General features: G+C 38.4%; 1 protein-coding gene across 6 annotated transcripts in view; it reads left to right on the forward strand.

Annotated features, from left to right (window-relative positions):
* The window catches only part of ANO4 (anoctamin 4), a 174,632-nt gene that overhangs the window by 78,837 nt on the left and 78,176 nt on the right, over positions 1–17,619 (forward strand). For all 6 annotated transcript variants that reach the window (XM_054271900.1, XM_054271921.1, XM_054271937.1 and 3 more), the window contains one exon: positions 2,892–3,050. In XM_054271900.1, coding sequence (XP_054127875.1) covers positions 2,892–3,050 — 159 coding nt within the window. The remainder of the gene's footprint in view (positions 1–2,891; positions 3,051–17,619) is intronic.

The following is a 17,619-nucleotide window of genomic DNA, read 5'->3' on the forward strand; positions in this document are numbered from 1 at the left end:
CTTCCAGCATTCTTTTTTAGATGAAAGAATGGAGGTTTGACATACACGACTACATCAGGTTTTCACCAAAAACCAGTCAGATCTAGTGCTATATATTTTTTCTTCATCATTTTAGGAAAATTGAATTTTGATTTTGTTACACAGGTAAGGGAGATGCAATATCTGGAGGAAGGTAGGACAAATTTCTGTCCGGCATAGCATGAGCCAGAGTATTACAATACTTGGATGATGCACAAGTCCTGAAGTTGACACTGCTGAACCAGCCCTGACTGTCTCAGTATCATGTTAGATCCTCAGGAGTTCTTGAAAGTCCAGACTCAGTCTATAAAATTGCCTTAGAGTCTGCAACAGAGAGCCAGAGAAAGGGTTCCTTCCCAGAGGCTGTAACAGTGTAGTAGGGTTTATCAGTCTGGCTTTGACACACAGTGCTCCTAAAATGAAAAGGATCTTTAAGTATAGAAAAGGATGCCCAAGCTGCCTTTCTGAGAGAAAAATTACAGTACTGTAGCTGGTAGTCTTTCACACGCCCAAGAGAGGTAATTGTCCCCAGCAATCACATTTGAAGTCCAACAAGCCAAATCCCTTGGCTGAATCTCATAGGTACTCTTTAGTATAAGGTTCTGCATTCACTGATGAGTGCAGGGCAAACCAATTTTCTTCAGAGAAAGAAGAAACTTAGGAAGGGCCAAATCAATTTTTCCAGTGGAGTCATTCCTGCATGCGGAGAAGGACACACTCCTTAAGGCAGTCTCAGGATGGGTCTGAGTTCATATCAGGAGTGTACATTTGAAGTGGATCTCTCAGTTCCCCCTACCCATGATTTCTTTGTGGTCCAGAGCAGTGCAGGATTTTAAACCTGTATTCCTTATGGATGTAAATCCAGTGAGTCCTTCAGACCAGATTACAGTGGGCCCAAAGTGAGCCCTTAAGTTTACATGGCATACACAGCAGATCCTCAGCATGGATTGTTTTTCTATACAGCTCCTTTCCTACACTAAAACCACATATTGACTCTTACTACTGAACAAGAGGCTTGCCAGGAGGGTTAGAAATCATAACAGGACCACCAAGCTGACCCACGGCCTCTAAATCTCCTGAAACACCCTTCCTTTATTTAAATAACCTTAAATACCCTTTGGGCTGTTGGGACTTTTATTATGTATTCTTGAGAGAGATTTTTAATGGAAAAAGATAAAATGTGTCTCCTGAGCTGTTTTCACATTTAATGTTCTATGAAAAATACTTCTCATATCTTGATAATATCATTTATCAGCCTGATATGCAGTATAGACATAAATAGTTTGCTACTGTTTTTTCCTTAGAGATTAGATCTTTTTTCTTGCCTTCTTCTTGGGCTCTAAGAACTGTTCCACTGTATCAAGTCTGCCCTAAGTTGTATCAGGAGTTAGACACTGTAATGAAAGTATGTTAGAAAAATTTCCTTCTTCCTTTAGGGAACTGGATGTACCAAGGGGATGGAATATTTGGGATGCTTTCATTGGTTTTTCCATTTAATCAAAATGCTTGCTGAGAATCAGAAAGATAGCATATACTAAACTCTTTGAATGGGAAAATTGTTTTGGGGGGTTTTCCTGTAAAAATAATTTTTTCTATTATAACGTTCACTTTGTGATTTAAATTCAGAAGCAATTATTTTATGGGGAAAGTATTTGTAAATGCCCTCCTTCCCCCAGATGTGAAAGTCAAAATATTCTTTTTTTTTTTTTTCAGAGACTTGATTGTGTATTATAGGGCAGGGCTGGTTTTGTCAGGAATAGCAGAGTGAGTTTTGGAAAAACAGAGGTAAATTAGCTTAACCTTCCCTTCAGCTTAGAGCTGGACTGATCTTGAGGTTCCTGAAGGTCCCTGACTTTATACTGCTCAGAGGGAGTGCTGTTTGTTCCCATGTATCCTTCAGAGTGTACATTTCCTGTATGAGACCATTGCTCCAACCATTGCAAACTGCCATGCAATTTCAACTTCTCTGAAAGTGAAGGCCTAAACCCTGGGCAGAACTTCTATAATGTAGAAGTAGTGTTAAATTGTGGGGAGGATCTGTAGAGAATTTAATCTCATGACTTACTGGAAAAAGACCAATAGTTTGGTATTTTATGCCTCAGGAGAGTGACCTGTTCATCCTCTTATGAACAGTGAAATCGAGTTGTGTTTCTCTGTCAGACCAAACATTTGAACAGGCTTTTTTTTTAATATATAAAGAAAAGAGACAGTATTTATTGCTTTTATTGATTTTATGTGCTGCCACACCTACACACCAATAATTTTTTCCAAATAAATCCATCCTCAGCTGTTCCTTAAGCAAAGAATATTTAGTAGTTAGTTTGATGAGGTATAGTGAGGTCAGCACAGAACCTTCATATTGTTGTCTGTGTCCTATGGGGCAAAGTAATGAAAATCTCCGTGCCAGGTTTTAGTGTTTGCCACCACAGTAAACCATAATGATAATGTTAATGGTTACTCTTTTCGCATGTACAAAGACATTCAGCCATACTAAGTTCTTAATTTTAAATTTACACTTCAGTAACACTATTCCCTGCTCTATTTTATAAATAAGATATTATTCCTAACCTTTTGGAGAGTGGTGGGGGAGGGAGGTTGGCTTGTGTTTTCTATTCTGTCCTATCCCATCCCCATATGTCCAAGCATTTTCCTTAGGCCTCCTGATGCCCCCTGTGATCCCCTTAAGTAGGGAAGTCTTGCTCCTCTCAGATGAAGTCAGAAGCACTGTATGTGAATAGCCTAAAACTTGAACAGCTTGTTGTGATTCCTTATCTCTCCTGTTGAGTAGTACTGAAAACTGATGATGCCAACAGCAATGCAGCAATTATCAAGGAAAATTAACATTACTGAAATGCTTGATTTTCTCTTTGCAGGAAGTACCTGATAAGAACAAAACCAATGGACTATATTTTAGAGATGGGAAATGTCGGATTGACTACATCCTTGTGTATAGAAAATCTAATCCACAGACAGAGAAGAGGGAAGTATTTGAGAGAAATATCAGAGCAGAAGGACTCCAAATGGAAAAAGAAGTAAGAGATATTCCTTAAAAATACTTTCATGTTGAAGTTATATAGAATCTGGGGGTATGATTCGTTTACTCTGAAACTCCTTCATTCTGTTGTGGCAGTAGAAAAATGCTTTTAAGGATGCCTAAATATAGGCCAGAGCAGGGTAAAAGTGTAGCCTAAAGGAAAATCAGACACAGGGATTGAAGGCCAAACAGGCCATTACAGTCATCTTTTTCAACCTTATGCACAAGTAGGCCACAGAACTTCATCTGTTGTGCTGTGCAATACAAAAAACAAGTGCTGGGCTTGAATGGCCTGAATTCTACTGAGTGCAATCCATATTTCTGCACTACATTTTCTTCTAGTTACGTGCTCCACTATTTGCTGAGGCTCCTGGTACTCTTTCCAGAGACCTAACTAGACTCCTGCCTTCCTTTATCTGTCAGCTTAGGCAAAGCAACGTGAGAAGTATTTTAGTAGTTTGAAAAGAGCTTAAAGTTTCTCCTTCTGTCTTAACCCTAAGCATTGAAATAATTGGGCAGTACATATGAATCATTTATATCTATGTTATTTCCCATATAATGTCCTAAATAAAAGGTATACTCTTTTATGGACAAGAGCGTAGGAATGAATGCAAAATATCTAAAATGTATTGATATATTAGGTAGCAGGAGCAAAGTTTAAAGAGACCATATCTCTTTTGCCAAGCCTATGATCTTCCTTAAACTTTGATAATGTGCTTAAGCAGGGCTTAAGCCTCACTTCCATCCTGAACAGCTATTGCTTAGTTTTTCTTTTATTTGTGCTTGGTGGACTCACACTCATGCTAATATGCATTGTCATACTACCACTGATGGAAACAGAATTTTCAGGATGTAGGCTTTGATCAATTATGTAGGTGTTACACATTATCTCCCTTTCTTTCACTGAATTTTTGGTACATGTGTAAATATTCTGTCTGTGTGCTTGACATGCACACTTCTTTGGAGAACACCAGTGAGGAAAAAAGGGAAGCCTTTACAGAAAAGTGAAAATGTTTCTTTTCTTTAAATGTTTTTGACTGAACATGGGTACTGATGTACGTAAGTGTATTAAGAGCATTTTACTGGTTCCACCAAAAGTTACCCTAAGCTATTCCTTCAAATAAGGTGGAAGTCATCATCTTCAGTGCTGCAGTAATTGATAGATATTTTCAATGCCAGAGATTGTTCATTATTACATTTCCTGTATATGTGCTACTGCCTATAAGAGTTGTAACCCAACATTCAAGAACATGGGAGTGTTGCTGCAGCTATTCACCTTCACATCCTAGAATTCTGCCCTGCTTCCACCGGGAGAGATGCTGACAAAAAATCTAAAATTTGGGCAGTGTAGAAAAGAAATGGGGAAGGAATCCTCCCTATTAATACATATGTCTAATGGTTTCAAATAAATTTTTTCCTACTTTGTGGTTTTTGCAGATTTATTACTGTGCTAAGGCCAGCAGTGAAAGCTATGAAATCACTGTATATTTTAAGTATTATGAACCTTATTGCATCATTCTGTGCTGAAAACTTTTTCAAATTGATGATTTAAACGCTTGCTATAGAGGACTTTTTTTGGCTTTCAGGATAATTTATTTGGACTTTGCTGCCTAGGCTGCATGAATGATCTGCCAATTTGATTATTCATTTCAGTTTCTATTTTGCTAGTGACATGCAGTTTTATTTCTTACTGATCTCATTTGCCCTTGGTGTGACTTCTTGCCAGCATCAGTAATTGTGCATTTTCTAAACACAGAATGATCAAAATGAGGTAGTGCTACATGACTTGGGCTAATGTTTTTAAAATCAAAGGTAGAAATCTTTTTTAACACTCTGACCTAAAACTAAACTCTAGCATGTACATTTTACGATCATGTTAGTTTCTAAATTAAATTATAATCCTGAAGTAAATATGTACATTCTTAGTACACTCCCTCCCCCATCTCCAGAGATTAATAACAGTGCTGCATAACACTTAGCTTTAAACTTAGCTGTGTGATCACCTAGTGTCTAGATTATTTCTCATTATTTTTGCTTCTCCTGTTTTTGAGACTGTGCGTCGTTTTGAGTGTTAATTCTGGAAAATTTTAACTGCAGGGTTTTTTTCAAGTTGTTCACATGCACTATACTGTTTCCACTGGAAACAGTATAGTGCGTTTGCTCCCAGATGAAATGAGAAAACTGCCTATCTCTTTGGCCACAGAACAATTTCAGAGACAATGGGTAGTAGCTGTTGGACTGAAAGAAATTTTTTTCCTTCCGTGAATTTTGTGTGGTTGTTGGTTCATCTCCTTTGGCTACCAGCTGTTCATATCTTGGCATTTGATTGTGTTAGCCCTGTCCTTTTAACAGAAACCATTGGCAGAGAGGAAAACTTACAGAGCTATCCTGCACAGTGCAATTTCAAACCCATATGCCTCACTGCAGGGAGGGAGAAGTGCACTGCAGTGGCTCACTGACAAGTACAGCACAGTGAAATTCCCAGGGAGTGCTGAATGCAGGGAGCAGTGCTCACTTAGCAGCAAGAAATGAGAAAGTGACTCTGAAATGAATTCACAACAGCTGAGATAACTCCAGGCACAATGTCAAGATCATGTAACAAGAAAGTTCTCAACAGATATATGTTTCTGACTCCAGGAAAAGGTTACAATATTTTGCAGATATTCCCAACAAATTCACACTCACAGTCTTAAGCTGTACCATACCACTCTGCCTTGGAAGTTCTGCTAGATTTGGTGCTCAGTACCTACAGTAATAAAGAATGAGGGGATCCCAGACCATGGAACAGATAATTAAAATAATGACAATTTTGACAAAAAAAAAAAAGAAAGAAAAAAAAGGATAAAATATTTTTAAAGAGTAAAAAAAATTAAAATTGGAAAAACAAAATTAAATAGTAAAGATTTTAAATTGAAAACAACACTCTAAGAGTGAATGCTATTTGAGTGGTACAGCACAAGTCATTTTATGATGCTTCCCCCTGCTTTTCTGTGTATATTGGTTCTGGATAGGATGAGTGTGTTGACCCTGTCACAGCCAGACACTTGCAGACCACATTCAACACATGTGATCACAAGCAGAGATGCTCAAATAAGGTAATCAAAACTGTAGGTAATTCCTGGAAAAGAAGCTGTATTTTCTTTTCAGCCAGGTGAAGCAATTCCTTTGTTGATTTATTCTCTTTTCCAATGTCTCACAAGTGAGATAAGCAACCATGAAATCCTGGCTCTGGGACCTCAATGACCCTGCTGCTCTCATTTTTCAATACTCTTTGCAAAAGACTTATTTGTGGGGGAAATGGAGAGGACATTCTCCAAGTGGAGCATGTTCTTACGGGAGATGAGGTACCAATCCCACTGTAAGTTTGTAGGCACTGATATCACCTGTAAATATCAGATGAGACTCATCCCTTCCAGAGCTGGTGGGCAAAAGGTTAACAGGGTGTTACTGTCCACATTCTGATGGTACATTTCAAATTTATGTTAATACAAAATAAACCTGAGACTTAGATCAACCCACTGTCATGCAGGAGAGAATTACTTGTGATCAGTTTTATGTGAAGAGAAAATATAGATAGCATCCATTCCAAATTAAATGTTTCTCCCTGTAGCCCAGCAATTTCTGGAAAACCTGTCTTTTCAAGAGAGAATGAAGAGTCAGAATTACTTTGAGCCCATGATATTTTTCACAAGAATAAATATTTATAAATTTACCCTCTTGACCAAAATCTGGAGAAGTACCCTTTTCCCAAATTATTCCTGCAGCATGGATTACCATTTACCTGTCCTAAATGACCAGGTAGAACTCAGTTGCCATCAAGAGTATTTATGCAGTTCTGGTACACAGATACAGTATTACAGAAATGTTTCAGTAAGATACTTTAAACTACACTATCATAATAGGTCATGCATGGAGGTGGCCAGCATGCAGCAGCTAACTTGTATTACTCATTCACTTGCAAACTTTTCAAGCTGCACTGTAAAGTAATGCAAATGAAGGACAGAGGTGAGAAATTTATGCTGGATGAACAAACACAGACCACACTTGCATGTGTAATTTCTACAAGGGAAAAAGAAGAAAGTCATCTTGCATTTAACTAAGAACAATCTATCCAAAATTAGTCTGATGTTGGGTTAAGGTCTGATCATGTAGCCCTAGGAACAGACTCCATTTAGTTTGAACATAGCATGATATTTTTGGTTTTTCTGCTTCTCATGACTACAGTAAACTATGTAATACAGAGTATTTCTACTACTAAATGTACTTAGTATATTATGTTTAATGATTGTGTTCAAAGTTTGTAATTTATAGATTATGAATTGATTTAATGCAGTTTACTTGAAAAAGTGATTGGCAGACAAGTAGAAAGGGAGTGATAGTAGTGAAGTAAATGGGAACTAACCACATGAGTAGTGAAAATAATATGCAGGCCTTTTATTTTATTTATTTTTTATATTTATGGCAACAAATGTCTCAGTATAAAAGCAATTAACTACTTTAAACCAATAACATTCCTTACTGCCCTGGAAAGCTGGACTCCTCACAGCTACTGCGTGCACAATGTGCTTCAGAAACTAGCTTCAGATATTTTACAAGTAACAGCCAATCCATTTGGACTTCTGCTGGCACATTGATCTTTGCATCTCCCTGATAAATGATGTCAGTGTAGTGCTGGTCCAGCCTTCAGGAGAATCCAAGTTGTGTGGGTTTTTGACTTACATGCCTGATTAGAAATTTAAACTTTGTCACCATAAGTGTCAAGCTGTCACCAGGGCACCTCTAATTGCATTCACTCCCTGCCTCAAGCAGCAGCTGACATTTCTGGTGCAACATCTGGCAGCAAAAACACAGCTGGTGTATACAATAGGCAGTAGAAATACATAATAGGTGTTCTCTGGGGAAAACCCAAAAGGACAAGAAAGAAAATAAGCTTCAGTTGTGTTGTATGAACAAACATCTACTAGTGGGTATACTCGGAGTCTTAAGTTATGTTAACATGATCCTAGAAGTTATATTTTGAAATACTTTCAGTAGTGGATACAATATAATTACAGAATACTATTATTTCATGACTTTTCAAGTTTGCAAGCAGATGTAGAAAGGTTCCTGAAGAGCTAATAATAGTTGTGTAAAGCACTTTCTTTTAATGTAGCTGTAACTTTGTGCTAATGGGGCAGGACGTAAGAAGCTAGAAACATGCATTCAGTAAGATAGTTATATTTAGCAGCAAGTTGGAGTCTGCTTTCAAGATGATGAATGTTGAGAGAAATTACAGCTGACAGAAAGAGCACGCAGAGTATCTCCGTGACTTTTAGCACATCCCTGAGTGTAAAAGGAAAATAGACCTATGACCATGTCAAAAGTGAGCTAAAACTTAGAAATAAAGAACAAGAAAAAGCTAAGAACTTCAAAGACTGAAACTTCTGAGCACAGTGTTCAGAAAGTGATGATGTGAAAGAGACATTATAATCAACAGCTATTGCATGTGAACTTAATGAAATACTATCAACTTTCTGGAAAAAAAATGACATCTACTCCTTTTTGTTGTTGTTGTTGTTGTTAGTACTGCAGAACCAAAACAGTTATGAGAGACTGATCTGCTTTTTTCTGGTTTGTGCGTCATCAGCGCAATTGTTCATGAGATTCCTGTTACATAAATGCTTTTTTTCTGATTGTGATTCATGGGTAGAAAAGAATTGAGCTGACTTCCAGACCCCAAGTGGCACTTGCAGATCTGAGTTAGAAAAGGTGTTTTAGAAATGTAACTTATGTAATTTGGTTGTCTGAGCCACACACAATAAAATCTCAGTGCCTTTATAGTTGATTCAAAGTTTATTTTTTCAGTTATGACTTCAGTTTATCCAGTTATTGAAAGAACAATAACTTTTTTGTAGTTTATTGCTCCTACAGATGTAATTTAATCAACCAGGCATACAGTTTAAACCAGAGTGCTCAGTCTATGGTCAACTGACTTTTTACAACTTGCCAGGAGAGTTTGTGTGGTAGCCAGGAACAAGATGCAGGTCGGCCAGAAAATCTTTTTCTGACTGAGAGTTTTTATTTGGTGCTCATGTCCTTCCCCTGTCTTGTTGAGCTTGCTCTGCACATATCAAAAGCACCCATCCACAATAGAAAAGGGTGGCTAGGGAAAACTTCCACCCTTGAAATTATACCAGCTGTCCTCTGAGCTTTTTGACAGAGAGAAAGATAGCTATGAGCATGCCCATGTGAGACGTGTACTGGGAAGCACTGGGACAATGGTGAGAGTGGGGATTATCCCTACTGTGCATGTGTGGCAGGTCAAGCAACATGCAGGTTGTCACCTATGGCTAACAGGTTTCCTTTAGGCCAAACTGGCATTTGGACAAAACTAGGCTTTCTTATCTTTGGAGGCGATGAGACCTTGTATTGGGTTTGCATGGCAAGGTTTTTGTGGTAAGTGAGGCTGCAGGGAGGGTTTCTGTGAGAAGCTGTTGGAAGTTCCCCTCACATCTGTAAGAGTCAGTGCCACACAGCTCCAAGATGAACCTGCTGTTGGCCAAGTCTGAGCCCATCAACAATTGTAGAACCTCTGTGATAAAGTATTTAAAAAGAGGGAAAAGCCTGCTGCAGACCAGCAGCCAAAGGAGAGGAATGAGAATATGTGAGAGGAACAACTCTGCAGACACCAAGGTCAGTGAGGAGGGAATGGGAGGAGGTGCTCTAGCTGCTGGAGCTGAGATTCCCCTGCAGATGATGGTGAGGCAGCTGTGCCCCTGCAGCCCATGGAGGCCCTCAGGAGAGCACATATCCACCTGTAACCTGTGGAGAACCCCGCACTCGAGCACGTGGATGCCCAAAGGGGGCTGTGAGCCTGCGGGAAGTCAACACTGGAGTAGGCTCCTGGCAGGACCTGTGGCCTCCTGGAGAGAAGAGCCCATGCTGGAGCAGATTTTTTGGTAGGACTTGAGACCCACTCTGGAACAATCTGTTCCTGACAGACTGCATCCCATGAAAGAGACACACCTGGGAGAAGTTTGTGAAGAACTGCAGCTTGTGGGAAGGACCCAAGTTTGAAGTTAGTGGAGCACTGTCTCCTGTGGATCCTCCAGAGTGGATCAAGGGAAGAGTGTGAGAGGTCCTCCTGCTGAGGAGGAAGGAGCAGCAGAGACAGCACATAAAGACAGCACCTGACTGCTGCCCCCATTCCCTGTCCTTATAAACCACTGGGTAGGAGGAGGTAGAGAAAAGTTGGAGCGAAGCTGAGCCTGGAAAGAGGGAAAGGTTGGGGGAAGATGTTTTAAGGTTTGGTTTTATTTCTCATTATCTTATTCTAATTTGATTGATAATAAATGAAATTAATTTCTCCAAGTCAAGTCTGTTTGGCCCATGATGGTAACAGGAGGGTGATTTCTCTTTGTCCTTATCTAGAGCTGTAAGTTTCCTCTTCTATTTTCTCCCATGTCCTGATGAAAAAGGGAGTGCATTCAGTGGGTATCTGGCATGCAGCCAGGGTCAACCCACCACAGGTGTAATTCACATTACTCCACTACTGTGACCAGTGTCAAAAATTCTGTAGCTTTCATGGACCCTTGTAAGTTGTTTCAGTGTCTCACTTTTCTGATCCTATTATTCAATATGTAAATAGCTACAGCTAATGAGCTTACAGTACAAATTATGCAGCCTGCAGGCTCTGTATTTTCATGAGCAGAATAACTATTATTATTAGCAGGTGCAGCTTGTTATTTAATGTTTTAAGCACTGTGTCTGGTTGCATGCACAAATCATGGACAGGGACATCAATATGACATAAACTATGCCTGCAAGAAAAGAACCAGACTGAAATGCAAACCTAACCACAAGCATTATAAATGAAAGTGCTTCCAGCTATTTATTTTTAAACATTGAGCTATTCATTTCATCTCAATGCAGACAGAGCAAGTGGAAATCGGACTGTCTTATTATCTAATGTACATAGCAAAAGGAGTCTCTTTTCAGCAATGTTCTACAGAAAAATGTACAAGCAGAACAATGTCCTTTCCCAGGGAGTATTCTGTACCAAAAAACCACAGTCACTAAACAGTGGAGAAGTTTCCAGCTGCTTGAACTTCTGAGGGAAAAGTTTTGGATTTCACATGCTATGTCCACTGTACAGCACAATGGCCATTTAGAAAAAAAAATTGAGGGGATAAATGAAAGACTGGATAGATAGGGTCTGAATTCAAATTTCAGAATGCAGTTTTTAAAGATAAATTTCTTGATTATCTGAGGGAGCCCATAAATGAATATGTTTCTGAGTTGGCAAGTACCAGCTTTTAACAGGACATTGTAAAACTAGTAGAGTAAACAAATGTTGGTAAAAACTTCATCCACTTTTCAAAAAAAAAGTGGCTCTTTCAAGAATAGGGACGTAATACAGAAAATACATAGATAACTGAATAGGAATTTAAAAGCTCCTGACATACTTCTTTCAGGAACAGGCAAAATTTCTTGTCAAAGAATTTGCTGTCTTCAAAATCCACAAATCAGAGCATCAAAAATCTTGTGAAGGAAAAAAAAACGGACAGGCAACAGATTAAGAAAAAGTGATCATGGTTATATATGAGATGTCCCCTATGTCAGAAGTTACCTTTACCATGACTGGTCTTAAACTGCAATTATTTTTGAGGTGTTGTTTTACCTGCCAGCAGCATCAGGAATAAGCATAATGAACAAGGCTACAAACACTTAATGAACAGTGAGAGTTTTCATTGCCCAAAGGTGACATGACTGGTTTGCTGCAACACTCCCTTATAGTGATGGCTTAATAAACAAAAATCTAAAGTTGTCTCTAGGGAACAGAAGAACAGAGTACATAGAAACCCAGCAATAGGCTTTGTATTCTCATTTTATGTTAATGATTTGGTGTTGAACTTGTTTGGAGAACACAGCACAGTATTTACTGCATTATGCCTCTAAAACAAATAGCAATGATTGGTCTTGGGGACTTTTACATCTTCCCCTACAGCCTGAGGTGGTGTGGGGCTGTCCCTCTGCACGTGGTGCCAAGTGGGATGCATGAACCTGGGAGGGACAGTTCCCTTTCCACTGCTCTTGGCACAAGGACTCCAGGCCCTCTCATTGTCTGATTTTCTCTGTTATACAGGGTTAAGTCAGGGTTAAGTCAGTGATGGAGCAAGTGGAGCATTGGTGCTCTGTGCCTTGGATTAACTCTATCTCAGAACAAAATAGAACTAATTACATCAGGGCTCAACTTTCTTGAAAAAGACCTTTCAGTTTATGGGTCTCTGGACCCAAATGAAATGCAGAATTATCCACTGCATATTTACATATTTGTTTCTTGCTGCTTGAGTGGTAATGAAGTGGTGTTGTAAATGAAGGTTAAAAAAGCCTGACCTGAAGGAAAAATGCTTCTGACATAGCCATACCAGCTGAAACTTCTGTCAGCCAATTAGTCATGTCCTCCTGTTTAAAGTCTTACTGGTTTACAAAACTCTCCTCTGTGCACAAATTATCTTTTGTTTTTTAATCTGAAACCTCTTGAAAAATATGCAAGAGTACATTTTAGACAAAACAGTGTGAAAGCCCTTTTGAAGCCCTTTTGTTTCCTCTTGGGGATCTTCATGGTACTCACTTACTACTCTTCTTAGGTACAGCTTCTTTTTGTTAATAGACTCAAATAGACCTTTCCATTTATAACAAGATTGACTCCAATTTCTTAAAATATAAGAACTTTGTGCTTTTTTTTTTTGTCTAAAAGCCATCCCTTACACCTTTTTAAACTTTGAAATTTTTCAGAGAGAATAAACCCTCCACAGTGAAAATGTAGATAGGAGAAGAACGAAATGGAGGCATATGCATCTGGAAACCATGACTATACTTTGTCTACTTTGTCTTACAATATGCAAAATTCATGTTCTTCTCCTCAAGAAATTTGTCTTTTTGTATTTAGATTTCTGCATTTTTTTGTGAATAATAAGTTAGTAATCTATTCTGTGACTTCATTTTCTGGGGAACCTGGAGAAGCTCCAGAGCACTGGTGGGAAGGCATGTCTGAAGGTCAACTTCATGAAGCAGAGCAGTCACCAATGCTAGATCAGGATGGTCATGGCTTTTTTTTATAGAATTCTATAGGTTTTCTATAGAGAACAGCCTGGGCCCTCATCACTAGAGTTCTTGAAGTTGTACTGTGAGTGCTATTGCTATTGGAAACTGTGATTTTCTGAGACAAGACTGGATTAAACAAATGTCCTGAACAGCAGTTGAGAGAATAGAAGCCGTGATTTTTAGAACATTCCAGGTCAATGTTCTTGTGCAAATTTATGGATTTTATCATCATTAGCTTCAGAAATTCACAGGAGAGAAGAATCCAAGTAATGAAATACAGAAAGTACTGAGCAAATTCAAGAGGCCTTTTAAAGTACAGAGGACACTGATGGGAGGCTTTGTTATTTAAAGATCTGCATTTCCCTATGTCTTCTCTGTGGGGAGAATGAATAGGGTGGGATGGGGGAAATGGATGGCAGCCAAGGCCTTGTAAAATGTTCCAAATCAAATGCTGCTGCTGGGATATGTCCCAGACAGCTGAGCAGTGCACTAGAGGCACCCAGGAAGGTGCAGTTGTAGGCAGTAAAGTGTCTCAGCTACTGCAGAAGTTGATGTGGGTGGTGAGGAACAGGAGTTCAGGGAAAATAAGGTGGTTTTACTGCAGAGCCCCAAGAGGAAAAAAAACTCCAACATATTGACTGTAGCTGTTGACAATGTACCGAATCTGACTAGGTAGGAACAAACCCTTAATATGCATCAGTTCATCTCATTCTGAGGAAAATAGAACAAATGAATCACACCTTGAAGGTGCCTGTTCCTCTCCATTGCAGACATCTAAACTTAGTTGCCCTGAATCACACCTGTGGTGTCTGCTCCTTGGGAGAAAGCCTTCAGGGAACTGCTCAGGATCAGTGGGCTTAGAGACATGATGGTGCCAGCGTTTTGATACAAATATAGTGGCCTGCCAGTATCCAGCAGGGAAAACTGGGTCAGATACCTGTCACACACCATATCTACAAACTACTCAAGATAAACCTTTTTGTTTGCCCTCTGTCCAGGTGTTATCTATAGATTTATATTAATAGATAAGTGGATTGCAAGATCATACTCAGTACTGGTCTAATGTAAAGTATGCAACCAATGCAATTGTGTGACAACTGAAAATTTCCATTCTAAAACCCGCAAGCTATGGAATGGATTAATGTTTCTGCAGTTTTTTCCATTATTTGACATTTTTTGTTCTTTGATGTTTTGACTGGGAATTGATGACTGCTTGCCATGCTGATTTACGTTTCCATCTTGGGCTGGATTTTTGTCTGTCTTATGAAAAGAAACACAATTCATATCTCCTACTAATGTATTATTCCAGGCAAAAGGCACAACACAGAAATTATTTGGGAAAGATGAGTGCTTCAGAGTTTTGGGAAAAGGGGGAATTTAGAATGATGGTGAGAAAGCATAAGAGGATACTAAAATCGAAATATGGAGGCATATCCACTTTAAATCATGGCAGATATGTAAGAAAAGCTCCCTTCTCATTGTATAGCTCCCACTATAAAAATGTGACTGTGAAATCTCTTTGGAAATACAACACAAGCCCTTAACATCTTGAAACAATTGTTTTGTATTTATGGAGAACATCCTAACAGAATGCAGCAAAGGAGAAAGGCAAGCAATTAATAATCACTAAAATTTATTAGACTCAGCAAAGAGTTTTAGCTGAAAAAAGGGAAACATTTTGAATATGTGAAAATATTTCATTTAAACAAATTCAGTATTAAATATCTCATATTAAAATGTTGTACTAGTTGTTAGAAATGCTATCTTTACAAAAGAGAAAACATATAATCCAGTGAAATACCAAAACATGCTATTTTGTATGGACAGTTTTTTGAACTAAATTAAAGTGAAATTTTCACCTATTTCCTGAAAAATCTTTAGAAACCTTGTCCAATTTGCTGAATTTTCATAAAACTTATTGAGTTTGGTGTTAAAGAAGAATATTTTTCTCTCTTAAACAACATCACAGCTGATCACTGGAACGTTCATGCAGGACTAACCATGCCTTGCTAGTGAAGCCTTTATGAGCTATCTTCTTAATTCATTTCATAGATTGCTTGTAGAGCATGAAGGACATTTTCCACTAGACAATATGTCACATAAAAGAAAACCTCATTTCCTAAACTCATGACTGGGTTCTTGATGCAGAAACGATCTAACAGATCTAGCAGAAGCCTTTGCAATCAGGGTCTCTGGACTGGAATTTTATTTCATGACACTACAGAAAAAACCAAAATTAGATCAACAGCCTGGGACATAGTGCTGGGCCACAGTTTGCTTCAGGTCTCATCAGGATGTACTTGGACATGAATAGATGATTTGCACTTACATTCCTTATCCTGTGTTCAGAAGTTATCGTGAAACTCCTAAAACTAAAATGGGAGCACCTCAAAATGCATCAAGTTTTCTTGAACACCTAGAATTTGTGTCTTCTAAATAGTGCATATGAACAATTGACAAACATGTACATCTACAGCAAAGTCCTGGAGCACTGCCAAAGAACTATTACCAATATCCAAAAGTACTGATCTCTTTGATTGTGTTACTGTTGAGTTTCTAGCCACTTGTAGATTGAGTTGTTTTAAGTATATGCCTCTAACAAAGGGAAGATATGTTTCTGGTGCCCTTTACAGCTAAATTTTGATCTTGAAGCCTATAAGACTGAAGCTCTCAGAAAGCAATTTTAAGTAAAATAATAACATATTCCACAGTAAGTACAGCACACAGAGATATTGTTGAAACTCTGAAGGATATCGGATGTGCTTGAAGAAACTTATGCTTTTAATACCACTTTTGTCTGAGTCCTCTGTGATTTTTTTATCAAATAGCTCTTTATTGATTTTAGTATGTTGAAAGCAAAATATGTGCCTGTGGATGTGGACAAAGAGTTTAAGTAAAGAACCATTTCTGCCTTCTTGACAGGGTTTATTACAGTAATATCCTCATGAGAGCATAATATAGGGCTTCTCCTTTCATCCCCGGATAAGAACTCTGAGCCACTCATATATTCCTTACAGCCCCACAATGCCAAGTCCAAGAAATTCTTGTCTGGTGTTTGATAGCATCTGACCTAAACCTCCTTTGCTACAATTTAATCCAGTTATTTCTTGCCTGATTGAGAAGAAAAATGGAGTGCAGTTCATTCCTTCTTAATCATAACTATTCCTTACTTGTTTTTCAAATGTTACTGTGGTCTCGGCTTGGCATTTTCTTTGGTGTTTTGAATTCCATCTGTGTTTTGAACGATCCTTTCCCCCTAGGTCAAGTTTCCCAAAATTCTCTATCATTCTTATTGTCCTGCTCTGATTTTTCTTTAATTAATCCATCTATTTCTTACTCAGGCTGTACTTTGCACCCTGCTGAATAGCTATACAAAATAAAAGACTAGGGAATTTGAGTCCTGTATGCTCTTAAATTGATTTCTTTTTTTAATCTTCATGCACATTACCCTGTTCTGGCTTCTGTTTCTGACTTCTCTTCTTGATTCTAACAGTGATGTTTTGTGTGTTCATCTCTTCTGCATTTAACTCTCAGCCACCTCTCTATCTTCTGTGCTACAAGAATGTGTTTGTCAGACACTAGAATGTAGCATAAGAAGTCATTTGCCTAAACACAGAGCATGGTTTCCCCCTCCCCCATTTTCCTGTGCTCTTCATTATACATGAAAAATATTCATATGTTAGATAAGTGCATCACTTTAGGCACTTGGTGACATTTCCAACATTAGACTTTCTATTTTCTTGTCAGTGTTGCTGCCACTGCACTTTCCACCAACGATGTACAGTGATGATAACTGCTCAGTTGTTACCCAGAGCTCTTTCCTTATTAGTATTTTGATATTTTCCTGTTAACCTTTCATGTTTTAAAGGGGAGATGGCATCTCTGTTAGATGAGCTCTTCGCTTAAAATCTGCCCAAAAAAAAATATTTCAAAGCTTTCAGTTTTCTCCCATTTTTGTGCTTAAATACCATCTGGGCAAAGCAAGAATCCAGGCATTCTTGTTCTCTTGGTAGTTTGGGAAATTTAATATATGTGTATTTTATACAAGGTTCCTCCAGTTTGAAAATTAAGATGACTTCCTGTTACTTTTTCAAACCAAAGTTTTAAAAAATAGAGCTCTGTAATTGGTTGTGCTCCAGAGGCTGCCATTGGCACAGACCTGACATTGGAGCTGCCTCTGTTGTACTATTGTATTTTCGGGGTCCTCAGATAAAGGGAGGAATGATTAATCTGACTCCATGTCCTTAGAAGGCTGATTTATTAAGATACTACATTATGTAAAAAAATACTATACTAAACTATACTAAAGAATACAGAAAGGATACTTACAGAAGGCTGAAAAGATAATAAGAAAACTTGTGACTCCTTCCAGAGCCACGACAGAGCTGGGCCATGATTGGCCAATAAGTCAAAACAATTCACATGAGACCAATGAAACAATCACCTTTTGGATAAACAGTCTCCAAACACATTCCACATGA

The sequence above is a fragment of the Melozone crissalis genome, unplaced genomic scaffold (assembly GCF_028551555.1).
Source record: "Melozone crissalis strain CALT ecotype California unplaced genomic scaffold, PUWL_Pcris_2 ptg000004l_1, whole genome shotgun sequence".
In the NCBI taxonomy this organism is placed as follows: domain Eukaryota; kingdom Metazoa; phylum Chordata; class Aves; order Passeriformes; family Passerellidae; genus Melozone; species Melozone crissalis.